Raw genomic sequence first — 26,365 nt, 5'->3', positions numbered from 1 at the left:
ACAACAGAATAGGAAAAACAAGAGACCTCTTCAAGAAAATTAGAGATTCCAAGGGAACATTTCATGCAAAGATGGGCTCGATAAAGGACAGAAATGGTATGGACCTAACAGAAGCAGAAGATATTAAGAAGAGGTGGCAGGAATACACAGAAGAACTGTACAAAAAAGATCTTCACGACCAAGATAGTCACGATAACATGATCACTGACCTAGAGCCAGATATCTTGGAATGTGAAGTCCAGTGGGCCTTAGAAAGCATCACTACGAACAAAGCTAGTGGAGGTGATGGAATTCCAGTTGAGCTATTTCAAGTCTTGAAAGATGATGCTGTGAAAGTGCTCCACTCAATATGCCAGTAGATTTGGAAAACTCAGCAGTGGCCACAGGACTGGAAGAGGTCAGTCTTCATTCCAATCCCAAAGAAAGGCAATGCCAAAGAATGCTCAAACTACTGCACAATTGCACTCATCTCACACGCTAGTAAAGTCATGCTCAAAATTCTCCAAGCCAGGCTTCAGCAGTATGTAAACCGTGAACTCCCAGATGTTCAAGCAGGTTTTAGAAAAGGCAGAGGCACCAGAGATCAAATTGCCAACATCCGCTGGATCATGGAGAAAGCAAGAGAGTTTCAGAAAAACATCTATTTCTGCTTCATTGACTATGCCAAAACCTTTGACTGTGTTGATCACAATAAACTGTGGAACATTCTGAAAGTGATGGGAATCCCAGACCACCTGACCTGCCTCTTGAGAAACCTGTATGCAGGTCAGGAAGCAGCAGTTAGAACTGGACATGGAACAACAGACTGGTTCCAAATAGGAAAAAGTGTACGTCAAGGTTGTATATTGTCACCTTGCTTATTTAACTTATATGCAGAGTACATCATGAGGAACGCTGGGCTGGAAGAAGCACAAGCTGGAATCAAGATTGCTGGGAGAAATATCAATAACCTCAGATATGCAGATGACACTACCCTTATGGCAGAAAGTGAAGAGGAACTCAAAAGCCTCTTGATGAAAGTGAAAGAGGAGAGTGAAAAGGTTGGCTTGGAGCTCAACATTCAGAAAACAAAGATCATGGCATCTGGTCCCATCACTTCATGGGAAATAGATGGAAAAACAGTGGAAACAGTGTCAGACTTTAATTTTTTGGGCTCCAAAATCACTGCGGATGCTGATTGCAGCCGTGAAATTAAAAGACGCTTGCTCCTTGGAAGGAAAGTTATGACCAACCTTGATAGTATATTAAAAAGCAGAGACATTACTTTGCCAACCAAGGTCCGTCTAGTCAAGGCTATGGTTTTTCCCGTGGTCATGTATGGATGTGAGAGTTGGACTGTGAAGAAGGCTGATCGCCGAAGAATCGATGCTTTTGAACTGTGGTGTTGGAGAAGACTCTTGAGAGTCCCTTATACTGCAAGGAGATCCAACCAGTCCATTCTAAGGGAGATCAATCCTGGATGTTCATTGGAGGGACTGATGCTAAAGCTGAAACTGCAATACTTTGGCCACCTCATGCGACGAGTTGACTCACTGGAAAAGACTCTGATGCTGGGAAAGGTTGGGGGCTGGAGGAGAAGGGGACGACGGAGAATGAGATGGCTGGATGGCATCACCAACTCTGTGGACATGAGTTTGAGTGAACTCCGGTAGTTGGTGATGGACAGGGAGGCCTGGCGTGCTGTGATTCATGGGGTCGCGGAGAGTCGGACACGACTGAGCGACTGAACTGAACTGAATATGGTGTACACATTGACTGATTTGCATATATTGAAGAGTCTTTGCATCCATGGAATAAATCCAATTTCGTCATGGTGTACGAGCTTTTCAATGTTTGTTGAATTCTGTTTGCTAGAATTTTGTTGAGGATTTTTTCATCTATGTTCGTCAGTGATATTGGCCTGTAATTTTCATTTATTGTGTTGTCTTTGTCTGGTTTTGGTATCAGGGTGATTGTGGCCTCTTAGAATGAGTTTGAAAGTGTTCCTTCCTCTGCAATTTTTTGAAAGAGTTTTAGAAGGATAGGCATTATGTTTTCTCTAAATTTGTGATAGAATTCACCTGTGAAGCCATGTGGCCCTGGACTTTTGTTTTTGGGGAGAATTCTGATCACAGTTTTGATTTCAGTGCTTGTAATTATGTTGTTCATAATTTCTGTTTCTTCCTGGTTCAGTCGTAGAATATTGAACTTTTCTAGGAATCTGTCCATTTTTTTCAGGTTGTCCATTTTATTTCCATATTGTTGCTTATAATAGTCTTTTATAATCCTTTGTATTTCTGCACTGACTGTTGTAACCTCTCCTTTTTCATTTCTAATTTTGTTGATTTGATTCTTCTCTCTTCTTTTCTTGATGAGTCTGGCTAAAGGTTTGATAATTTTGTTTATCTTCCCAAAGAACCAGCTTTTAGTTTTATTAACCTTTACTATTGTTTCCTTCATTTCTTTTTCATTTATTTCTGTTCTGATCCTTGTGATATCTTTCCTTCTACTGACTTTGGGGATTTTGTTGTTATTCTTCTTCTTCTTTTTCCAATTGTTTTAGTATAAAGTTATATTTTCTATTCAATGATTTTCTTGTTTCTTTAGGTAAGATTGTATTGCTATAAACTCCCTTCTTAGAACAGCTTTTGCTACATCCAATAGGTTTTGAATTGTTGTATTTTCATTGTCATTTTTTTCTAGGAATTTTTTTATTTCCCTTTTGATTTCTTCAGTAACCTGCTCATTATTTAGAAATTTATTGTTTATCTCTATGTGTCTGTGTTTTTTATAGTTATTTTCTTGTAATTGATATCTAGTTTCATAGTGTTGTGGTCAGAAAAGGTGCTTGATATGATTTCAATTTTCTTAAATTTACTGAGGTTTGATTTGTGACCCAATATGTGGTCTATCCTGGAGAATGTTCCATGTGCACTTGAGAAGAAAGGTCATTCTTCTGCATTTGAGTGGAATGCCCTGAAGACATCAATGAGATCCATCTGGTCTAATGTGTCATTCAATATTATGTTTCCTTTTTAATCTTCTTTTTGATAATCTGTCCATTGGTGTGAGTTGGGTGTTTAAGTCTCCTACTATTATTGTGTTACTGTCAATTTCTCTTTTTTGTCTGTTAGTGTTTGTCTTATGTATTGAGGTGCTCCTATACTGGGTGCATAGGTATTTACAAAATCTATTGCTATGTCTTTCTCTTGGATTGATCCCTTGATCATTATGCAGTGTCCTTCCTTATCGCTTGTAATATATTTTAAGACCTATTTTTTCTGATATGAGGATTGCTACTCCAGCTTTCTTTTGATTTCCATTTGAGTGGAATATATTTTTCCATCCTCTCATTTGCATTCTATACGTGTCTTTAGGTCTGAAGTGGGTTTCTTAAAGACAGTATACATGTGAGTTTTGTTTTTGTATCCATTCAACCAGTCTGTGTCTTTTGGTTGGAGAATTTAATCCATTTACATTTAAAGTAATTATTGATATATATGTTTCTATTGCCATTTTCTTAATTGTTTGGGGTTTATTTTTGTAGAACTTTTCTTCTCTTGTATTTCCTGACTATATAAGTCCCTTTAACATTTGTTGTAAAGCTGATTTTGTGGTACTAAATTCTCTTAACTTTTGCTTGTCTGTAAAGCTTTTGATTTCTCCATCAATTTTGAATGAAATCCTTGTCAGATAGAGTAATCTTGTTTGTAGATTTCTTTCCCATTCAGTACTTTAAATATATCCTGACATTCCCTTCTGGCCTGAAGAGTTTCTGCCAACAGATCACTGTTAAATGTATGGGGTTTTCCGTGAATGTTACTTCTTGTTTTTTTCTTGCTGCTTTCAGTATTCTTTCTTTGTGTTTAATCTTTGTTAGTTTGATTAGTTTGTGTCTTGGTGTGTTTCTCCTTGGGTTTATCCTGTATGGAATACTTTATGCTTCTTGGACTTGATTGACAATTTCCTTTCCCAATTTGGGGAACTTTTCAACTATAATCTCTTCAAAAATGTTCTCATACCCTTTCTCTTTCTCTTCTTCTACTGGGACCCCTATAATTTGAATGCATTTAGTATTGTCCCAGAAGTCTCTGAGACTATCCTCAGTTCTTTTCATTCTTCTTACTTTATTCTGCTCTTCAGCAGTTATTTCCACCATTCTATCATCCAGCTCACTTTTCCGTTCTTCTGCCTCAGGTATCCTGCTAGTGATTCCTTCAAGAGTATTTTTAATTTCAGTAATTGTGCTGTTTGTCTCTGTATGTTTATTCTTTTATTTTAATAGGTCTTTGTTAATTGATACTTGCATTTTCTCCATTTTATTTTTTGAGATTTTGGATCATTTTTACTATCATTATTCTGAATTCTTTTTCAGGTAGTCTGCCTATTTCCTCATTATTTATTTGGACTTACATGTTTCTAGATTGTTCCTTCATTTGCACATTATTTCTCTACCTTTTCGTTATTTATTTATTTTTAACTTATTGTGTTTGAGGCCTCCTTTTCCCAGGTTTTGATGTTGAATTCTTTCTTCATTTTGGTTTCTGCCCTCATCAGGTTGGTCCAGTGGTTTATGTAAGTTTCAGGTGGGCTGTGACTTGTGTTTGTGTTCCTGTCAGAGGAGGTGAGTTTTTTTTCCCCTCTGATGGGCATGGCTGAGTGAGGTGGTAATCCTGTCTGCTGATGATTGGGTTTGTATTTCTGTCTTGTTTGTTGTTTGAATGAGGCATCCTGCATAGGGTGCTACTGGCAGTTGGGTGGTGCCAGGTCTTGCACACAAATGGTTGCCTTTGTGGGTGTTCTCACTATTTGATATTCCCTAGGGTTGGGAGTTCCCTGGTAATCTAGAGACTTGGAGTCAGCACACCCACTCCAAAGTCTCAGGGCCTGGGCTCTGGCTGGGAACACAGATTGCACAGGTGGTTTGTTATGGCATACAGTTCAGTTCAGTTCAGTCGCTCAGTCATGTCCAACTCTTAGTGACCCCATGATGGTATTAAAACAAATACACAAAAGTGAGAAACAAAAGGTGCATCCCGGATAAATGGCAATTACAAAATCAGGTAAATAATAACTAAAATAATGGAATATACACACATATATGTACACCCATAAGCAAAACCAAAAGTCCAAAAAAGGTAAATAAATAAAGTATAATAGAATGACCTTGCAAACAAAGGAAATAAAAAATTATATCCACCAATTAAGAATAAAACTAACTAAAGTGCAAACTGGAAAACAGAACTAAAGCAAGGTGCCAACTGGGGAATAAAACAACAAAAACAAAATAAACTGGCAAATATGATGAGAAAAAGAAACAAAGAATATAAATGCAAAGTTAAGCAGAAGTAGATAAAGATTTTATAGCAAAGATTAACAACAATGGGAAAAGAACAGTAGGAAAAGCAAACAAAAAAATAAATGTAGACAAAATAACAATAAATTTTAAAAATTTTTAAAAAGAGAGAACAAAAAGTAAAAATAAGGAAAACCCTACAGAACTTCAAAAGGCCAATGCAGAGGCAGAAGTATATAACAGAAATAAAAAGTGTGATTTTAAAAATTCTCTTAAGTTTAAGCAGATTTAATTGTACTAGTAAAAACTATCAACTATAACAACAGAGTGAAAAGGGGGTGGGGGGAACATCCGGAAACAACTACAGAACAAGTCAAAATATAAGAAATATTTTTCTTGAGTCTCTGCTGTCAGCATCCACTCCCTCACTGGGAGTCACAGTCCACCTCACATCCCTAGGATGCCCTTCAACACTGGGCTGGTGTCTGGACCTGCTGTGGGGTCTGCTCAGATTCTAATCTGGTCCTATTCCTGTGTGTTCTTGCCTTCAATGTCCACAGGTGTCAGAACTAGTGCATTTTCTTTTGTGAGAACTCTCATTGTCTTTTTACATATTCCATATACACAGTCTTCTTAGTTGATTATGTGGATTTAATCTAGTTTGTACAGTGGGTGGGAAGGTTTTGGGTCTTCTTCCTTAGCCACACTGCCCCTGGATTTCAACTGTAGCTTTATCTCTACCTCTGGATGTGGGTCATCCACTGGGGTTTGCTCCTGAGGCTGCCCTGGAGGACTTGGTTCTGCCCCAGTGAGGGCCAGGTGTGGAGGTGGCACAACTGCCTAGGTCACAAGGGCCCTGGCAGCACCAGGCACTCAAAGGAGCTGGCAGCAGGAAATATTATACTATACAAGGGTATGGCAACCCACCCCAGTATTCCTGCCAGGAGAATCTCCTGGGCATAAAAGCCTGCAGACCACAGTCCACAGGTTCTTAAAGAGTTGGACGCGACCAAAGTGACCCCGTTTGCATAGATGCAGGACTCTTTCTAGCTTCTGGCAGTTCTTTCCCAGTAGGGATCATGTATGGAGGTAGTGCGGTTGCTTGGATCACAGGGACCCTGGCAATGCCGGCTACGCAGGAGCACCGATGTCTATTGTCACAGGAAACATGGTGTTATTAGGGCTTTCTCTAGTCTGTGGCAGTTCTGCCCCAGTGAGGACTGAGCATGAAGGTGGTGCAGCAGCGCCAAGTGTGCAGGGACACAGATGGCCACAACTACAGGAGCTATGGCCCTATCAGAGTCTTTTTCTAGCCTCTGGTAGCTGGTGATCTTTGGCTAGTCCTTCTCCATCGCCCCACCCATTCAGGCCTGTAGAGGGCTCCCCTGACTTGGATCCTTCTGTGTTGCTCAGCACTGTCAGGTGCTTGAAGGGCTAGCCTCTCTGTTGTTTAGCTGCCAGTGCTGGTCTGTAGGAGAGAGAGGCTAAAGTGATGGCGCCACCCCTACAGACTCAGCGGTAACACCTTGCCTCCAAGGCTGCCTGGCTTTCCTCCACAGGCATTTCCTACCACAATCTCCTCCAACATGTCCCCTCGGCCCATCTCCCCACCATCAACAGCAGACCCCACCCTGGATTCCTCCACAGTCCCTGGGAGCTGGAGTGCCTGCTAAGGGACCCACGTCCCTGACTGGGGTATGAATGGCTGTGGCAAGGATAGTCTGTGTGACTCTCATTCCATTTAGACTGTCACAGATCAGCTGCTTCACTCTCAGCCTCAACTGTCTCTCCTCTGTCCCAAACAGTTGCCCCAGTGTGGAGATCAGACCCCTGCTTCCGTTCCCTCACCTGCCAGGGGTAGGTCCAGTTCTACTAACCTTTCTCTTTTTCTCCCTGATTCCTTCATTCTCCTGAGTTTTATGTGGCTCTATATATTATTTTCCACTGGTCAAGTGCTCCTGCCCACTCTCAGCTGATGTGCTGCAAGCATTTCTATGTCTGAAGGTTTATTCCTGAAGTATCCATGGAGGGAGATGCACTCCATGTCCACCTACTCCTCCACCATCTTATTCTCTCCATTATAAAGTTTTGACAGTTGTACAGGAGTAACAAGATGTTGTGTTCTGGAAAGATCCTTTTGGTGACAGGACACAGAATGATCCAGAGTACTGAAGGTTGTTATGAGACAAGCCAGGGCCTTTGGTAAATAGTACATGGGCTAGGTAGGAAGAGGAATTGGGGGAATATAGGAGTTGAAGGAGGGAAAATGAATCAGAAATGGTTGTCTAGGTTCCCACCTTGGATAAATGAAAGGAGGACCTAAAGTAAGAGAAGGTATTGCTGTGATAGAGATAACAGCGCATTTCTGGTCATCATGAATTTCAGGGGCCAGCAGGCTGAATCCAGCAGGTTGAAGGATGGAGGTCAAATGGGAGGAAGGAGAGAGACACAATTCTGCAGAAGATCACCTAGAAAAGACAGGGGTAGAGGTGACTTTGGAATAAAATAAACAACGTATTAGGCATGCACACTCTTCCAGTCCCTTGTGGAATCTTATGAAATTTCCAGTAACATCTCTATTAATCCCAACTCTTTTATGTGTGGCTTTGCTTTAGTAAAGAGGAAGTAGTGTCCATAAAATGACTTCTTCTGTTTGTTTTCTGAGTAATCATGAAAAGATAAGATAAATATAAAAATATTAAGTAAAACATTATAGTGATTGATAAGCTTAAATTCATACTACAAAAATGGAAATATAAATTTGTTACAGAAGTTCAGATATAAAAGTTTATGTGTAGGCCTGTTACTATTGCAAAAGCAAAGTGAGAATGGAGTTATTTGAGGGATGAGTTTTTTGTTATCCTTGGTTTTAAACATGTAACATAAAGCTGCTGCTGCTGCTGCTAAGTCGCTTCAGTCATGTCCGACTCTGTGCGACCCCATAGACAGCAGCCCATCAGGCTCCCTCATCCCTGGGATTCTCCAGGCAAGAACACTGGAGTGGGTTGCCAGCTAGACAGAAGTAATAATAACTCATTGAGTAATGGCCTGAATAAATGGTGTAGAATAATGCATAGAATAAATGTGCATGTCTATCACACATATCAAGTAATATGTATCTTTGTGTCTTTTATAGTAAAATACTTCACACAGCCGTGGACATAATGAAAATTAAGTTTCAGAGCTTCAGAATTTTGACTCTTTCCCCAATTTGATAAATGCTGTACTTGAATACTTTTATCAAGTCATTCATTTAATAAGATAAGTTATAAATTATTTTCTTGAATTATTTTAACACAAGAACGTTGTGTTAATTTTGGCAATACTTCATTACAGGTGATTATGTTGTCATGACTATATATTTTGAATTGAGTAGAAGAATGGGATACTTCACTATTCAAACATATATTCCTTGTATACTGACTGTGGTTTTATCCTGGGTATCATTCTGGATCAAAAAAGATGCTACACCAGCAAGAACAGCATTAGGTGAGTTTCAAAAAAGTCTCTTACCATTTTGTGTAATTTTAATATAGAACAATATTCATAAAAATACTTTCAATGAAAAAGACTCAGTTCAAATGTAACTGATCTAATTTGAATGTTACTTGATTATTTTAATTATTTTTAAGCAGACGAGTTACATTTTTCTTCCTGACAATAGAATTACATGTGTACCACTTAAGTTGAAGTTAGGTATTCAAAATAAATCAATCGTATCATTCTATTATGTGCTGTATGGATGATATCATTATAAATGTAGTCATGTTCTGAAACCTGCCACACTCAAAAGTCTTATTAGGTCAATGAATGGAAATAGAACAGTGTGTGGAAATAGAACCTTTGAGTATTGATGACCAAATCAATAAAACAATCTTTCAATAAAAGAAGTACTGCTTGTCTAAAGCAAATTTACCAGCAAACAAAAAAATGATTATTCTTTTCAGCTATAATTTACACATTAAAGCTCAAAGTCTTTTCATAAATTTTTCTCTTGTACCCAAAGTTCTCTTAATAAAACCTTAAATTTCAGTGGTTTTAGAATTTGCAGTGCATGTTTAATATCATTTTTTCTTTATGGTAGGAATTTTGCCTAACTTTCTATATTTTGATTTGTTAATAATATATGATATATAGTTCTTTGCACCAGCAGTCTCACAATTTCTTTTGGAAATCAAGCTACCTCAATATAAAAAAAAACTGCAAAATTTGTATATTACATTGTACCACTTCTGTTGGTTTTTTAATTCTTGTTTGTTTAACAGCACAGTACTTTTTGAACAAGGTAAATTAGCCTTTAATATCCTCTGTCTTGTGGAAAATTCTTAAAGATATGGGAATACCAGAACACCTTACTTGCCTCCTGAGAAATCTGTATGCAGGTCAGGAAGAAACAGAACCAGACATGGAACAAAGGACTGATTGCAAATTGGGAAAAGAGTGTGTCAAGGCTATATATTGTCACCCTGCTTATTTAACTTCTATGCAGAGTACATCATGCGAAATGCCAGGCTGGATGAAGCACAAGCTGGAATCAAGATTGTCAGGAGAAACATCAATAACCTCAGATGACACAAGCCTTATGGAAGAAAGTGAAGAAGAACTAAAGAGCATCTTGATGAAAGTGAAAGAGGAGAGTGAAAAGCTGGCTTAAAATGCAACATTCAAAAAAAGAAGATCATGGCATTGGGTCCCATCACTTCATTGCAAATAGATGGAGAAACAATGGAAACAGTGACAGACTTTCTTTTCTTGGGCTCCAAAATCACTACAGATGGTGACTGCAGTCATGAAATTAAAAGACACTTGCTCCTTGAAAGAAAAGCTATGACCTTCCAAGACAGCATATTAAAAAGCAGAGACATTACTTAGCCAACAAAGGTCCATCGAGTCAAAGCTATGGTTTTTCCAGAAGTCACGTATGGATGTGAGAGTTGGACCATAAAGAAAGTTGAGCTCCAAGAAATTTATGCTTTTGAACTAGGGTGTTGGAGAAGACTCTTGAGAGTCTCTTGGACTGCAAGGAGATCAAAGCAGTCAATCCTAAGGAAATCAGTCCTGAATATTCATTGGAAGGACTGATGCTGAAGCTGAAGCTCCTACTTTGGCCACCTGATGTGAAGAGCTGACTCACTGGAAAGTACCCAGATGCTGGAAAAGATAGAAAGCAAGAGGAAGAGGGGACAACAGAGGATGAGATGGGTGGATGGCATCACCAACTCAACGGGCATGAGTTTGAGAAAGTTCTGGAAATTGGTGATGGACAGGGAGGCCTGGCGTGCTGAAGTCCATGGGGCTGTAAAGAATTGGACACTACTGAGTGAACTGAACTGAACTGACTCTCTGCCCATTATTGGTTTTGCATTCTTATAGGAAATACATGATAAAACAGCTGACAAAGGCATAACATAAATTTAGTAACTATTCTTGAGATTATAACCTCACAATGACAAATTCACATGTCATAGTGAGTATGACTTTAAAGAACAGTTTCAAAACAGAGTAACATGTCTGCACAACTTGAAACTATCCAAGTCCTATCAAAGAGTAGCCATCATGGCATTAAGAGAACAGAGATACTAGAAATATAGCATGCTTACAGGTAATAGATTTTCTGACCAGAACAGTGGAGAAATCTCAACACTAGTATATTTAATTGAGACACCTGAAGGGCTCTGCTTAATAAAGGAATACTCTAGACTTCCTTTAAATGAAACAAATCATGCCATGACAAGATCAAGCAAAACCACCAGTAAATCAACTATTTATTACAAGGAAGAATTCAACATTCTTTAAAAAAAAAATGACAGTCCATCATGTATCATCTACAGCATTGTATATTCAGTAAAAATTTACTAGACTTTCTAAGAAGCAGATAATTGTGATCCATGATCAAGAAAAAAATTCAACATTAAAATGCAACTCTGATGTTGAATCAGCAGATATGGCCTTTAAAGCAGCTATTATAACAGGATTCAAGGATTAAAAAGAAAATACAATGTTAGTGAATGACCAGGTGGATAATATCAACAAATATATTTCTTAAAAATGAAGTTCTAGAATAAAATGTCTAATAGTCAAATTGAAAATAATCACTAAATGAGCTTAAGAGCAGATTGAAGATGCCAGGAAGGGGAGAGATCATGTTTAATTGACCATCACATAAAATTTATCTAATTAGAAGATATGAATTTAAAAAATGATTTAAAAGAATCAACATTCAGAAAACTAAGATCATGGCATCTGGTCCTATCACTTCATGGCAAATAGATGGGGAAACAGTGGAAACAGTGGCTGACTATTTTTCTGGGCTCCAAAATCACTGTAGATGGTGATTGCAGCCACGAAATTAAAAGACATTTACTCCTTGGAAGCAAAATTATGACCAACCTAGACAGCACATTAAAAAGCAGAGACATTACTTTGCCAACAAAGGTCCATCTAGTCAAGGCTATGGTTTATCCAGTGGTCATGTATGGATGTGAGAGTTGGACTATAAAGAAAGCTGATCGCCGAAGAATTGATGCTTTTGAACTGCGGTGTTGGAGAAGACTCTTGAGAGTCCCTTGGATTGCAAGGAGATCCAAACAGTCCATCCTAAAGGAGGTCAGTCCTGGGTGTTCATTGGAAGGACTGATGTTGAAGTTGAAACTCCAATACTTTGGCCACCTGTTGCAAAGAGCTGACTCATTGGAAAAGACCCTGATGCTGGGAAAGATTGAGGGCAGGAGGAGAAGGGGACGACAGAAGATGAGATGGTTGGATGGCATCACTGACTCGATGGACATGGGTTTGGGTGAACTCCGGGAGTTGGTAATGGACAGGGAGGCCTGGTGTGCTGTGGTTCATGGGGTCACAAAGAGTCAGGCACAACTGAGTAACTGAATTGAACTAAACTGATCAGAACCTCAGAGATCTGTGGGACAATAGAGAGATGTATAACACAACTTCAACTGGTACTCGAGAAATGAAAAGAGAAAAAGAATCAACTTAAAATTTTTGAAGAAATTTAGTAAAAACACGCAAATTTCTTAAAAGTGAAAGTGAAAGTGAAGTCGTGTCCGACACTTTGTGACCCCGTGGACTGTAGACTACCAGTGTCCTCTGTTCATGGGATTTTCCAGGCAAGAATACTGGAGCGGGCTTCCATTTCCTTCTCCAGGAGATCTTCCCAATGTAGGGATCAAACCCAGGTCTCCCGCATTGCAGACAGACACTTTACCATCTGAGTCACCAGGGAAGCCCTACCTACAAATTCTTTAGATGTAACATGGTTACCGCATTTTTGAAAATGCTAAATTGAACATTTATTACAAAATCTGTATTTTTCATAAAAATTTATCTACCATCAGTGTGCTGCTGCTGAGTCACTTCAGTCGTGTCCGACTCTGTGTGACCCCACAGACGGAAGCCCACCAGGCTCCCCCGTCCCTGGGATTCTCCAGGCAAGAACACTGGAGTGGGTTGCCATTTCCTTCTCCATCAGTGTACACTTTCCAAATTTACAATGCGTGTTTACAAAAACTATCACAACTTTCCCACCTGCAATAAGGAGAGCCTGACATTCTGTTTTCACTGTACTCATTAAAGAAACTGATTCAAAGAGGGTAAGTGGCTTTATCTGACCAAATGTTGAGGAGGCCCAGAGCAAGGCTAAAGGCTTTGACTTCTAGTTCAGTATCCTGCACACCTGACTAAGCTGTTTATGCTGCTCCTTTTGACTCATTCTACAATTTCTTGCTGATTGACAGACTAGGGAGGCACTAAACAGGAGCTGTGATGCTACTGCAAAGATGGGACTAATGTGCATTCATCTGTCATGTCTACCTGATCTTTCTATCTCATATGTGTCTCTTAAATTTGCTCCATAGTCTTTGATTAAATCTTTAGTGTTGGCCAACATATATGAAATAAAGTCAGATTAATACTGTGATTAGTTAACTAATTAACCAAGGAATCAATGCACTCATAAAAAGCATTTATTGCAATGGTTAGAATGCTAGACATGATGCTATGTAATGGGCAGGAAAGGATGAGCAAGATACAGTTTTGCTTTTAAAGATCGCACATTCTATTCAGGGAGACAGACCACAAATAATAAGCAATTCTCTGTGATCATGCAAAAAATGAGACACATAGAATCATAGGAATAGTGAAGATGTGTGTATTATCAGCTCTGCCTGGAGTACTATAAAGTGATTTGCCTCAGAAAAAGTGGTGTTTCTGCTGAGTCTTCAAAAAAAGTGAGTTTACAAATTGCATACAGGAGAAGTAAGACAGGAAATAGTGTACCTGGGCAGAAGAAACATGTGAGATAACGAGCAGACAAAGTATAGGGGACTGCAAACCTCACTTTCATTAAAAATATATTTAAAAGACAAAATGTCAAACAATACAAAAATTGCTGAATAAATGGGATGATGTCAACTTAATTCATATGTTTTAATGTTATTATGAAGACTATAATAAAACATATTATGGAAATGTTGCTTGTAATATTATATATACATTACAATTAAAAGTATTACATTTACGCAATGTCAAGAAGGAGGAGTCACATAAAAATAAAGCGCCGTGTGGAATGGAGGGACTCTGTCTGGCTCCTTCTACATCTTGGTATGTGTCCCCTGTGCAGGCATCACCACAGTGCTGACCATGACCACCCTCAGCACCATAGCCAGGAAGTCCTTGCCCCGTGTCTCCTATGTGACTGCCATGGACCTTTTCGTGACTGTGTGCTTCTTATTTGTCTTTGCGGCTCTGATGGAGTATGCTACCCTCAACTACTATTCAAGTTGTAGAAAACCAACTACCACTAAGAAAAAAACATCGGTGAGTTTCAGTAGCAAAGATTTTTCTCAGAAGGTAGTAGAAGAATATTTCGAGGTAAATGGTTCTTATTCATAAGGATTTTATACAACATGAAATAAATAGTTAATTTAATAAGACTTTTAAAAAACAAGATAGGTATTCAGAAGATATGAATGTGACTGTCAAGCAGTCTTCAGCTTCACCTACCAGTGGCATGGACTGATGTAATCACACCTTAAAGATTATTTTTTATCAGAGTGTTCTGTAATACATATTCCATGGCAGTTTTCAATTGCTTTTTCTGCTTTCCTTGTAGTTACTACATGTAGATTCCTCAAGATGGATTCATGAAAGGATAAGCCTACAAGCCCCATCTGTACGTATAGCATTGCAAGTGTAAATATTTCTGAGAACTCTGTGTAAACTACAATTGAAAAGTATTATTGTTTACAGATGCATCTATTGAAGACCAAAGAGTAATGCATGTACTCCCTAAAACATATATTTACAAAGGAATGTTCAACTTAGAAAATTTGGAAAATAAAGGGAAAAAAATCACTTCTACTCAGGGATTAGTGTATAGCATACATATTTCTGTAACTCAAAATTATGTTCTGAATACTCTTCTTGGTCAAAATATTAATTTGTTGGGTCATTTTGATGATTGCATAATATGTTCACGATTGATGCCCACACAGATGATCTTGGCTGAACACTGGGCTAATCCACAACTTTTCACTTTTGAACATATTTTTATCACTAAAGTTTTGTACATACTTGTGACTATTTTCTTAGTATTAATTCCTAGAAGCAGAATGCCTGGGTCAAAGAATTGCATGTTTTTTTTTTCCCAAATCACTTTCCAAGAGTTTTGTTAGCAGTGTGAGTCACTCACTACTCAATGTGGGTAACTCTCCCTGCATTTAGTTGGATAGTTGAATATAAAAACAACTCCTAAAAACTATTCCTACTGGCATTGCTTTGATTATTCATAAAGCTTAATATATTTTTTACTTGTTTATTTTTGATTTTCACATGTTCCTGTGAATTGTTTTTTCTGTCCATTAATTTTTATAAAATTTTTGGTACAATTTTGATAACATTTTTATCCTTTAAGTTTTTTAAAGTAGCAATCTGCCAGTTATATTTATTGTATTTTATACAATGTAAAATTTATATAATCACAAATAGAATATATTAGGGATATTAATCTGGTTTTTTATGTAGTTTTTATTCCAGATTTCATTAGTAATTTCTTGTGCTTTTTTTACACATGCAGTGTCTTCAATCTCCTGTTGTTAAATCTATCAGCATTTCCTTTTGTGGTATCTGCCTCTTGTGTCCTACTTGGAAGTCCTTTCCTATCTTTAGAATGACATAGCTCTCCCTGACTTTCTTTTGAGTGCTAACTCTGTTTGACAACATATTCTAAGTACTTTCATTTATCAACTCATTCTATCTTCACAAAAACCCACTCTACTGACAAGGACACTGAGATGTGGAAAAGTAAAGTCCTATAAGTATTGACCGAACCTTCACAATTTAAAAAATTGTTGTATTGAATTATTAGTGTTACCTGAATTTTTATTATATAGCTTAATGTAAGACTCTATTGAAAAACTGGAAAACATGTCTTTAAATCACTGATTGTGAGCTACCACTTTTACCAATTTTTACTTTAATTATGTTTATTCCTTTGTACATAAAAAGTCACAAATTGCACTGAATGTTTTATGCCCACCCGTATACGATAGGTGGTTTTTTAGCTGCTAATCAGCATCTTATGTTCAGTTCATTTCAGTCAATGTCATCAGGAGATTGTATAATTATCTATACTCTGCAAGTATGTATCATTATAATTCTGACAGAGGTGAAGCCATTTTTCTAGCTGTGGGAAACCACAGTGGACGCAGATTTTGCCAGCAAACGCTGCCAAATAGCAACAGACTGAAAGGTAATGGGAAGGGGTGGAAGTAGGGGATGCTAAATAACAGAGACAAGTCAGAACAAATAGTCTGAGGCCCAGAAAATACATTATCACACACAGCCAGGGGGCTAAGAGTGGAGGAAGAAATATTGACATCGTCGGTATAGAAATGATACAGTCAAAAGTAATAAAGAATGTTTTAACATAGAGGAAAAAAATAGCCACAAAACTAGAAGAAATTTTTAAGCTGGAAAATGTAATGACCCTAAAGAAAGTACATACAAAAACAATTCACAGAAAGGGCTCCAGGCCAGCTAGCAAGACCTAATCAGAGAGTCTTCAACAGGAGTTCAGAAGACAAAAATAAACTGGGGTTTTTCAGCTGTTGGATAATAACGTCTTCAGTTCTATTCTGAACTATCTAGTGTTATGTTAGTTAAGGGGCCACTCTCTCCAAAAAGGAAAAGCAGAGATGAACAACTTCTCAGTAATCAGGGGCAGGAACTGGCCCCCTGAGGGTCATATATTGCTTTGGGGCAAGTTGTCCAAACAGTTCTGTGCCTCAGTTACCTAACCCATAAAATGCAAGGCTAGTCCACTCTGAGCAGTAGTACTTGCTGCCCAGTAAGCGCAGTGGTTCTGAGGAAGTCAAGGAATTGCATTATACAAAGAAGCAAAACGGGAGTGAGTCAGGCAGGGACTAGCTGGGCTGAAGATGACCCTGGAGATTCACTAATTAAAATCTCTATTTGGGGCATAGTTGAAATTATCTTGACAAATGGGAGGACTGCATTTCTTAAACTTAAAGTACTAAACTGTTTAAGTACTTAAACAGTTTAACATAGAGAATCCCAGGGACAGGGGAGCCTGGTGGGCTTCCGTCTATGGGGTCACACAGAGTCGGACACGACTGAAGTGACTTAGCAGCAGCAGCAGCATTTACGGTTCTTAACATTGTAAGTTTTATTTCAATATTGTAATATGTCATTTTACAACAGTGAGCTATAAAGATATAACTAGAGATCTCTTATTATTTGTTTCAGTGATGATGGATTTTCGTTCTCTAAATGAAGAAGTGAGGTATATAGTTCTCTCCTGTCCCCAGAAATCGTACGCTTTTTAGCCTGTTACCTCATTGGGCTTCCTTTGAGTCTCTAGTGAGCTGTCTCCATCCCTGCAGAGATTTCTGATGCCCATTTTGAGTCAGCTCCTCCTGTTAGTCCTGCCTGCTTGTAATGGCTGGACATCTTTGTGTGACACTACACAGGTAAAAAAGGTTGAAGAATAAAAGGATGAAAATCTAGCTGAACACTGTCAAAACATATGTACAATTATTATTTAATGAAAGCAGATTTTTCTAATTGGAGATTATAAAAAAAACCAAATTCCTCAAATGCACCAGAGTCAAGTCAGGAATTTGCTTTTCTCAGCAGACTTCCAGGTGAAATTTACACCCACTCAGGTTTAAGAACCATTAACCTGGAGCACATGCACCTACACTAGAACCTGAGGGACACCAGGGTTTTTATTTCTTCCCATTGCCTAGAATTGTAGAAGAAAGTAGACAGCTGTACCATCGCCCCCTGACTGGCTATTGGCCCAGAGCATTTTGATTTAGGTTAGTCCTCACAGACATTTCCCAATTAAAAGGATGCCCCAAAGGCTACCAGTAGTGACACTGAATGCTCTGCACTTCTACGTGCTTCTCTCTGACTTGACTCCACACAGCTAGAAAAACATCCAATTAATGCAGTATCCAGAAGTAGAAGGGAAAAGGTGCCATATTTCCTTGTAATTATGGGGTTTTGTTTTATATAAATATATAATATATATAATAATTGCTGCTGCTGCTGCTAAGTCACTTCAGTCGTGTCCGACTCTGTGTGATACCATAGACGGCAGCCCACCAGGCTCCCCCGTCCCTGGGATTCTCCAGGCAAGAATGTTGGAGTGGGTTGCCATTTCCTTCTCCAATGCATGAAAGTGAAAAGTGAAAGTGAAGTTGCTCAGTCGTGTCCAACTCTTAGCGACCCCATGGACTGCAGCCTACCAGGCTCCTCCATCCATGGGATTTTCCAGGCAAGAGTACTGGAGTGGGGTGCCACTGCCTTCTCCGATAATAATATCTAATGTATATTAATTAATTAATATATATTAATACTATATAATGTAATAATATAATATGATTATATTATATAATTATATATAACATATTGATTATTATATTAATATATATTAATTATTATATATAATAATGTATAATATATTTTCATATTCTATATATAATATGATACATATACATACATATATATAGATTATATCATTTATATTATAATATCTCTTATATATTAATATATAATATACATATTAGACATATATATTATATTGTATGTATGATATATTATATATTGTATATATATAATTGTATATTATATATCATCTTTATTGAGTATTATATATATTATAAAATATATACTATATTATATGTAATTATATATAACAAATATTATATATAATAAATACATATAATCATATAATATATTATATATCATATATAAAATATGTAATGATAATATATTATATATATGAAATATATAAGATATATATTTATATATCATATATAATATATTATATATATTATATGCATATAGTATATATATTATATAATATTTATCATATAACAATATATATGATATGCAATTATATATATACAATATTATATATTATAATGTATGTGTATATTATATATAATATATTTATTTATTATCTGTGTGTATATTATACATATAAAATATATTTATTATATATATTATATATTTATTATTATATATAATATAGTCAATATTTATTATATAATATATTATTGTTAATATATTATTATTTATTAATATAATATTATAATATTAAAATATAATGTATGTGTATATATTGATATATATCATGTATTATATCTTATATAATTATATTATATATTATATACATTTACAATATTATATATGTTACAATAATATATTGCAATAATATTACAATACTGCAATAATTACAATATCACAATATTACAATATTGTAATTAATAAATTTATTGTAATTAATTGTATATTATATAATATACTATATATACAGTATAGTATACAATATAATATATTTTATGTGAAGTGAAGTCACTCAGTCGTGCCCGACCCTTTGCGACCCCATGGACTGTAGCCTACCAGGCTCCTATGTCCATGGGATTTTCCAGGCAATAGTACTGGAGTGGGTTGCCTTTTCCTTCTCCAGGGGATCTTCCCAACCCAGGGATCGAACCCGGGTCTCCTGCATTGTAGACAGATGCTTTACCGTCTGAGCCACCAGGGAAGCCCTAATATACTGTATATTATATTAATAATTATAATTAATTATTGTAATTAATATATTACATTATTGTATATGTATATATGCACAATATATATAATATATTGATATATAATAATATATGAATTAATAAAAATATATGTAATAATATAGATTATATATATAATAAATATATATATATAGTATTCATGATGAGTGAACCCGGGTCTCCTGCATTGTAGACAGATGCTTTACTGTCTGAGCCACCAGGGAAGCCCTAATATATTGTATATTATATTAATAATTATAATTGATTATTATAATTAATATATTATAATATTACAATATTTTATATGTATATGTGCACAATATATATAATATATGTATTAATAAAAATATATGTAATAATATAGATTATATATATAATAAATATATTTATGTATATATAGTATTCATGATGAATTCTGAAAGGCCTCTCTTCCAGCACTAAGCAAAGGGCTTGTGTGCCTCCCTCTCCCTTTATTTCAGCCTCCACTGACACACACAGTTTCCTTTGACACCTCAGATCATCAGTTCCTGCAACATAAAATTAGAACAGAAAGACAACTATGGTTTTTAGTTTGCATACATTATTCAGTCAAACTTAGAAATTTGTCCTGTCTAAGTGGACAGGGAAGCCTGGCATACTGCAGTGTATGGGGTTGCAAGAGTTGGACATGACTGAGTGATTGAGTGACTGAACTGAATTGATCCTCTCTAAAAACTTCAATTTAGTACACAGTACTAGTTGTATGGGAGAGTTCTTCAACTGCCTAAAAGAATTAACAAGTCTATTTGAAGCCATTACTCAAGGTTAAGAATGATTCCTCTCATTTATGAGTGACTATAAGTCATCCCCTCGCCTTATCTGCCCAAACATTGACTTTTCCGCATCAGGAAGAGAGCTTGTGTAGTAGAAAACAAAACATTCTAATTGTATACAATTTTTGACTGTCAAGAGATGACAAGCAATGTCTGGTGTTCACACACTGAAAGCTCATTTTTTCACCTGAGTGACATGGAACAAGAAGATTCTTTCTTATCGTTCCTATGCAACATAGCTTTTTTACTGTCTGCTAATTAGAAAGAAAAGAAATTTATTTCTCCACAAGTTGATATAAGTATTGTTTAACATTTGAAAAATTGTATATAATGTGTGTGCATATATACTCCAAATAAGCAGAGAAGTAGGCAGAACAGGGACTTGAAATGTCTAGTACACATTTGAAAAAATGCTGAATCTCCCGTATCAGTAAGCTGAGAAATACAAGTTTCGAAAACTGAACTCTACTAGTTTTTTGTTTTTCCATTAGAGTTGCAAAGATTGAACTCTCCATAGCAGGGATGGGGGAGCAGGCATGGGGCATAACATTGTCACCATTATTTGTGGACAGTCATAATCTATGCTTATTGCTTGATTCTTCTCAAGCTGTCCTTGATGCATTTCATGATGACTTTTTGTGTTGTTCTTGTTGTCTGCAGAACTATTCTCTCCTTGACATGAGGCCACCACCACCTGTAACAGTTACTCTAAACAATTCCGTGTACTGGCAGGAATTAGAAGATACCTGTGTCTATGAGTGTTTGGATGGCAAAGACTGTCAGAGTTTCTTCTGCTGCTATGAAGAATGCAAATCAGGATCTTGGAGAAAAGGACATATTCACATAGACATCTTGGAACTGGACTCATATTCACGGGTCTTTTTCCCTACATCATTCCTGCTCTTCAACTTGGTTTATTGGGTGGGATACCTCTATCTCTAACTCTTCTTCCAGGTGATAAGTGAAGAGCGTTAGATTCACCTCTAAACTTTCACCGTCCCCAGACCAGTAGTGACTAACTGGAGTAGCAAGGAAAGACACTGCTCAGTTTATCTGAAATACATCACTTTTGAGCAGTGTAGGAGTATGTGGTAAATATTTCTATTACGTATTTCAAACCCACAGATACATGCGTGTGAACACACAACTGAGTGTTAAAATGATCTTCTTGCTAATCCTTTACTGAATCTGTAGCTTGGTGATATTTATAAATGTTTTTGGATATTGGAAGCAGTTCCCAATTTTCTTTTGTGAAGAAATCTGTGAAACGTACAAGCAAATGTCTGAGAAGCTTTCTCAGACTCCACCCTTTTCTGTATTTTTACTTGGGCCCTCGGCAGCACTGGCGCCCAGTTGCAGAGTCGCTGCTAACTGAGACACTCATGCTGACCTCAGCCACTGGCAGTCTGAGTTCAAGTGTGAACTGCAGTGAGTTACCACCCAGTTTCCTCTTTCTGTAGCCTCTTTGCTCGGTCACCACCTTCACTGGTTGGTGTACTTTTAGCTAATAAACTCACCCTAAGTTTGGAAAGGTTATATCTGTTTCATCCACAAGTTTTCAGTTGAGGAAACAGTCTGATTTTCAAAATTCTTGTGTTGCTGAAGTCAAAGATGTTTACTATCTCTGAACATCATAAGTTCAACATTTTATCCTAAGAATTATGCTTTACTAGACCAAGAGGCAACCCCAGAGTATACTCTATTATAGGTTCAATGATCATCTTTACCTTGCAAACAAAGGTATATAGCATTCACAAGCTTTGGTTTTGAAATTGTTTTCCAGAGTGTGAAAGAAATATAGATAGAATTTGTACAAATTTTTCTTAGTGAATATTAACTTTCAAGTCAAATCAATTTTAGATGCAAAACAATGGGTCATGGCTATCATCAATGATATATTTTGATGAAAAAATTATTTTATATTTTGGAATAAGGGTAGGTAGCAAGATTCTAAAGGAAAAGAAACCTTGAAATTATTACTCTTTTGATATTTTTATAACACACAGCAAACTTCCTTATTGATGTTAGTTATTTGTTATAACTGGATGCTAGTATGTACTTCACAAGACTCTTCAGAAACTTTCCACCATACATGGGGGAAAAAAGTCCTACCATTAGTTTAACAGATGCTTTGTCATTATTAAAATTTTGGTACTAACTCTGCTTCTCATCTTTATCACATAGAAAATTGAATTTGTTTTCTTGGAAACCATATAATTTTATTTTAATTACGTATTGTGCATAGTATTATTATTCAGAAAAAAAGGTAAAACATTATGCAAGAAAAGTACATAAAAGTGCTAATTCATATAATTTAATGAATGCAGACCAGACACAGAAGACATGGGAGTGGAAGAGACCAGAAGAGTTGAAATTAGATGAATCAATTTTTATGAACATCAAGTGAATATATTGATCTTTATCACCCAGTTTTCAAGGAAAAGTCTATATAATGTGAGACATTGAGTTACTTTCTGTCAACTCCCTCCGTGCCTTTTGATTTGATTTACTACATAGGCCACAAACCAATTGGTTTTTATTTTGAAAGTCCAATTTAAAACACAAAAAACAGTAAGTATTTGTGGAGAAACAGATTGACTCTATTAACCCAACAGAAATTTCTGCACTATTGGAGACGTGTGCCTACTAGCAGTCTTGTCCTGTCTCTCAGGCATCAACCTCCCACTCACTTAACAACAGGGAAGGGTTCTGGAGGTGCCCTGACTATACCCCACCAGAGGAACTAAACACCCAGGGAGAGCATCCCAAGGTTCTTCTTCAAACACAATTCTCAACTTTATAGCAATATGAAAATTTCAATTCATTATTTCTTTTTTTAAAAAGTTCTGGAAGGAGCTGAATTCTTGGGAGGAAAATAGCCTAAAAGCATTTTTATCACATTATATTAAGTCCAATTTTACCTTTAAAATTTTTTACTGAGGCCTCTTGTTTCAAGGCCATTTAATAATTGAGCATCATCGGCAACTCTTATGAAATTATAAGTATAGGATCATCTGTGTTTTCTGAATCCAACCAATCTCTCCCTCCCAGTACCAGTCATTCTGCTGATCTAAACACACTAGTTTATGGTTCCTTTTCCACGAAACAGAACATTCATGTCAAGAGAGTGTAACAGATCACAGATCCTAAACTGGATTTCTGCACATCTATCCACTACGGGATCTTACGAAAAAGAACGAAAGCATTCCCTGAGAACACACCAAGGCCTGCTTCTCTGCAGCTTGCCCATTTAAGTTCTCCTTATTGATCCCAACTCCCCAGATAAACCATTCTAGTCTACAATAAAGGAAGTTGGCAGGTACCTCACACAGGTGCAGAACTTAGGGGAATGCTTTTAAGTAGGTATGAGTTTACTTTATGGAAGAAGGAAGATGATGGGCACTGGGATAGTGTGAGGGGAATGAGAGTCAGCTGAAGGACTCTCTTTCACCAGTATGCTTGGTTAGTAGGGTATGTATGGTGAGCATTGTGCAAGACTGTTCAGAGATACTACATCCTTATAGCTCCACCCAGATTGCTTTGCATGTAGAATGGGGACTGATATTTGGTGGCAAGACAGCAGCTGTAGGGAAGCTGAGTGACCTGCATTCCAAAAGTGCTGCTGTGTTCCTCACTTTCAGAAACACTAAATTAAGGAGATGACTGTTCCACATTTTGACAAAAATTTCTAATTTCTGACCACCATAGCTCATACTTAACTGTGACTGTCTCTATTGGGCTGCATCTAGGTTGGACGGAGAACAAAGAAATTTCACACCAATGGAATTAGAGCAAAATTCATCTTCAGGTCTTAGAAAGTTTCAGTTTCTGCAAAGTCTGAATACCGCAGGCCAGAACAGAGACTGTCATATACATGACTGAGAAGGACAGTATAGCTCTAACTTACTCTGGACCCAGTCAATACTCTCCCTAATTTACCAAGCATATGCCTTAAAGTAACACATAAATCTTAAATTACATATATCATGTAGATTTTTCATTTCCTATGATTATATATATCTCATGCCAGATTTTACTTATCATTTATGAATGGTGAAGACAAGATTTCTTTATGTGCCCAACAGTTTTATCCTTAATTGTATTATCAAATCAGTTAAAAACTCAATTTTTATGGACTCTTTAATTGAAGAAATGCCTTTCCTTTATGAAAAAGCATTTTCAGGCTACATATGAGAAATTGGGGCCAATCTAAAAGTAAGTGACATTAGTGTTTGATAGGATGTGAGTGTTCGCTTAGAACCTTCACACCAAGTCTTTTTACCTGGTCATGGCTTGCTGCAGTAAAAATGTGTAGACAAAGTTTTTTGTTCCTCTGCAAAATATCACACTCTGGAAGCAAGAGTGGTAATTGATAACCCTATTTTGCATTGGTGGATACTTGCCACAACAGGGCATTCTTTATTAAAAGGGCTATGACTCAAAACAAATACAAACCTCATTTTTATCACTTTTATCTTGGCTGCCAATAACTGAAAACTTTCTGTGATTTCCTTTGAAGACTTGAAGGACTCTAACTAGTCTCCATGCCATTATACTTGCTATACCAAATCAATGCTTTCAAAATACAAACATTTTAAATTATCTCCATGATTTTCCTACTGTCTGAAGTGTTCTGAAATTTATATATATATGAAATTTCATCCTCAATTTCTGTAAAAAGATAAAATGTGAATGATGAGATAAGGATAATCTGATGTAAATGCACATTGAAATATTTACTATTAGACTTCAGAACACCATCACATTTAAAAATATTCAGAAAGATGTCTGTAAATAAGAAAGAAACAATCAGATGGTAAACACACTATAATGTGAAACTCAAAATTTTCTGTTGAAGTCCCCCTCAAATTTCCCAAAACTGAGGTAGTGTGTAATCTGTACATTTTTCCCCTCAAATTTGCCTGTAGAAAACCTTTAGATTCACGCAACTTAACGGTACCGCCAAAGTATATCCAAAGAACCAAAAATAAAAGTTCAGGCTAAATGACCCCTTCTCAAATTCTTTGTTAACTTACCTTTTACTGTAATAGCAGATTTCTATCATTATGGGAATAAAACACCATAAAAGACAGAGGTAAGAGTTGAGATAATAGGTAAACAACTTAGCCAGTCATATCTATGGAAAGTAAAACTTTAGCTTTTAAAATAAAATATCTGGCAATCTTTGAAGAGCAGCCGTTAGACATTCCCACTCCTTCTTTTATAATTTCTTCTGATTAAAACTTAGCAATTCCAGGATATAAACCTAGTCTAGTTCTATTTATATCAAAAGAGAATGTTTCCTACTTTCTTTTCAAAATGTCTAGTTAAATGATGCTCTGGTTTTTAACGCTGTCAATGAAACATCTTAAATCTCATTACTCTGCTCACAGAAAAACCAAAGTTTAGACCAGTTTATCTCAGTCCTAAGAAAGTAGTCCATTTACTAACAAGCCTTCAATGTTTTGAGTTAAGTAAGCCGGCTTTTAAAATCGTATTATACAGGAGCAGGAGCTAGAAAACAATCGGGAAGATAAAACACAGGAGCAGGCGCGCGATGCACGTGCACACTCCCACACATAAAGCAGCATATGTGAGTGCACCATTCAGGTAATGAGACGGAAATGCAAAGGTGTTTGCTTGAATCATTCGGATCATCGCCTACCTCTACCACCTTGGGTTTTTTGTTGTGTTGGTTTTTTTTTTTGCATTTATAAGCACAACAGAACATTTTCTTAGCCCAGTGGACTGTTCTACAATGTGAGGATGATGGTAGTTTCTGCAGGGAAGGATGGTCTTCTCTAACTGCTGAACAGTTTAAACTGTGCAGGTTGGAAAGTGCACGGAAGATTGATTGCCAATAATGAAATCCCCCAGACTGAGAACGTGACTATTATATTTTCTTCTTATCTAGCTCTTTGAGATTCTTTATTTTTCCCAATAACCACTTTTCCACAAAAAGTATTAAAGCTCCTATTTTCCATTAAAAAGCAGAAGAACTCAATGCCAGACTGATTTTCAGGAGCAAATGATGAGCACTTTGATTTGGTTCTTGTTTATTACAGCAGATTTTGTTTTCATTGGCTATTTGTTTACAAAAGGAAGGATTTGGGGTGCCAGCTTTGTCAGCTGACAGGTGAAAGCCACTCAATACACAGAGC

At 36.7% G+C, this 26,365-nt stretch overlaps 1 protein-coding gene across 1 annotated transcript in view; it reads left to right on the top strand.

Moving 5' to 3' along the window:
• The window catches only part of GABRG3 (gamma-aminobutyric acid type A receptor subunit gamma3), an 876,540-nt gene extending 855,394 nt beyond the window's left edge, over window positions 1–21,146 (top strand). The window contains exons 7-10 of the mRNA XM_055417673.2: window positions 8,612–8,764; window positions 13,911–14,107; window positions 14,403–14,462; window positions 20,865–21,146. Coding sequence (XP_055273648.1) covers window positions 8,612–8,764; window positions 13,911–14,107; window positions 14,403–14,462; window positions 20,865–21,146 — 692 coding nt within the window. The remainder of the gene's footprint in view (window positions 1–8,611; window positions 8,765–13,910; window positions 14,108–14,402; window positions 14,463–20,864) is intronic.
• The last annotated feature ends 5,219 nt before the right edge of the window (window positions 21,147–26,365 follow it).

Source organism: Moschus berezovskii, chromosome 21 (assembly GCF_049115385.1).
Source record: "Moschus berezovskii isolate FMDL1 chromosome 21, NW_MosBer_1.0, whole genome shotgun sequence".
NCBI lineage: Eukaryota > Metazoa > Chordata > Mammalia > Artiodactyla > Moschidae > Moschus > Moschus berezovskii.
This window is presented reverse-complemented; position numbering and strand designations above follow the sequence as displayed.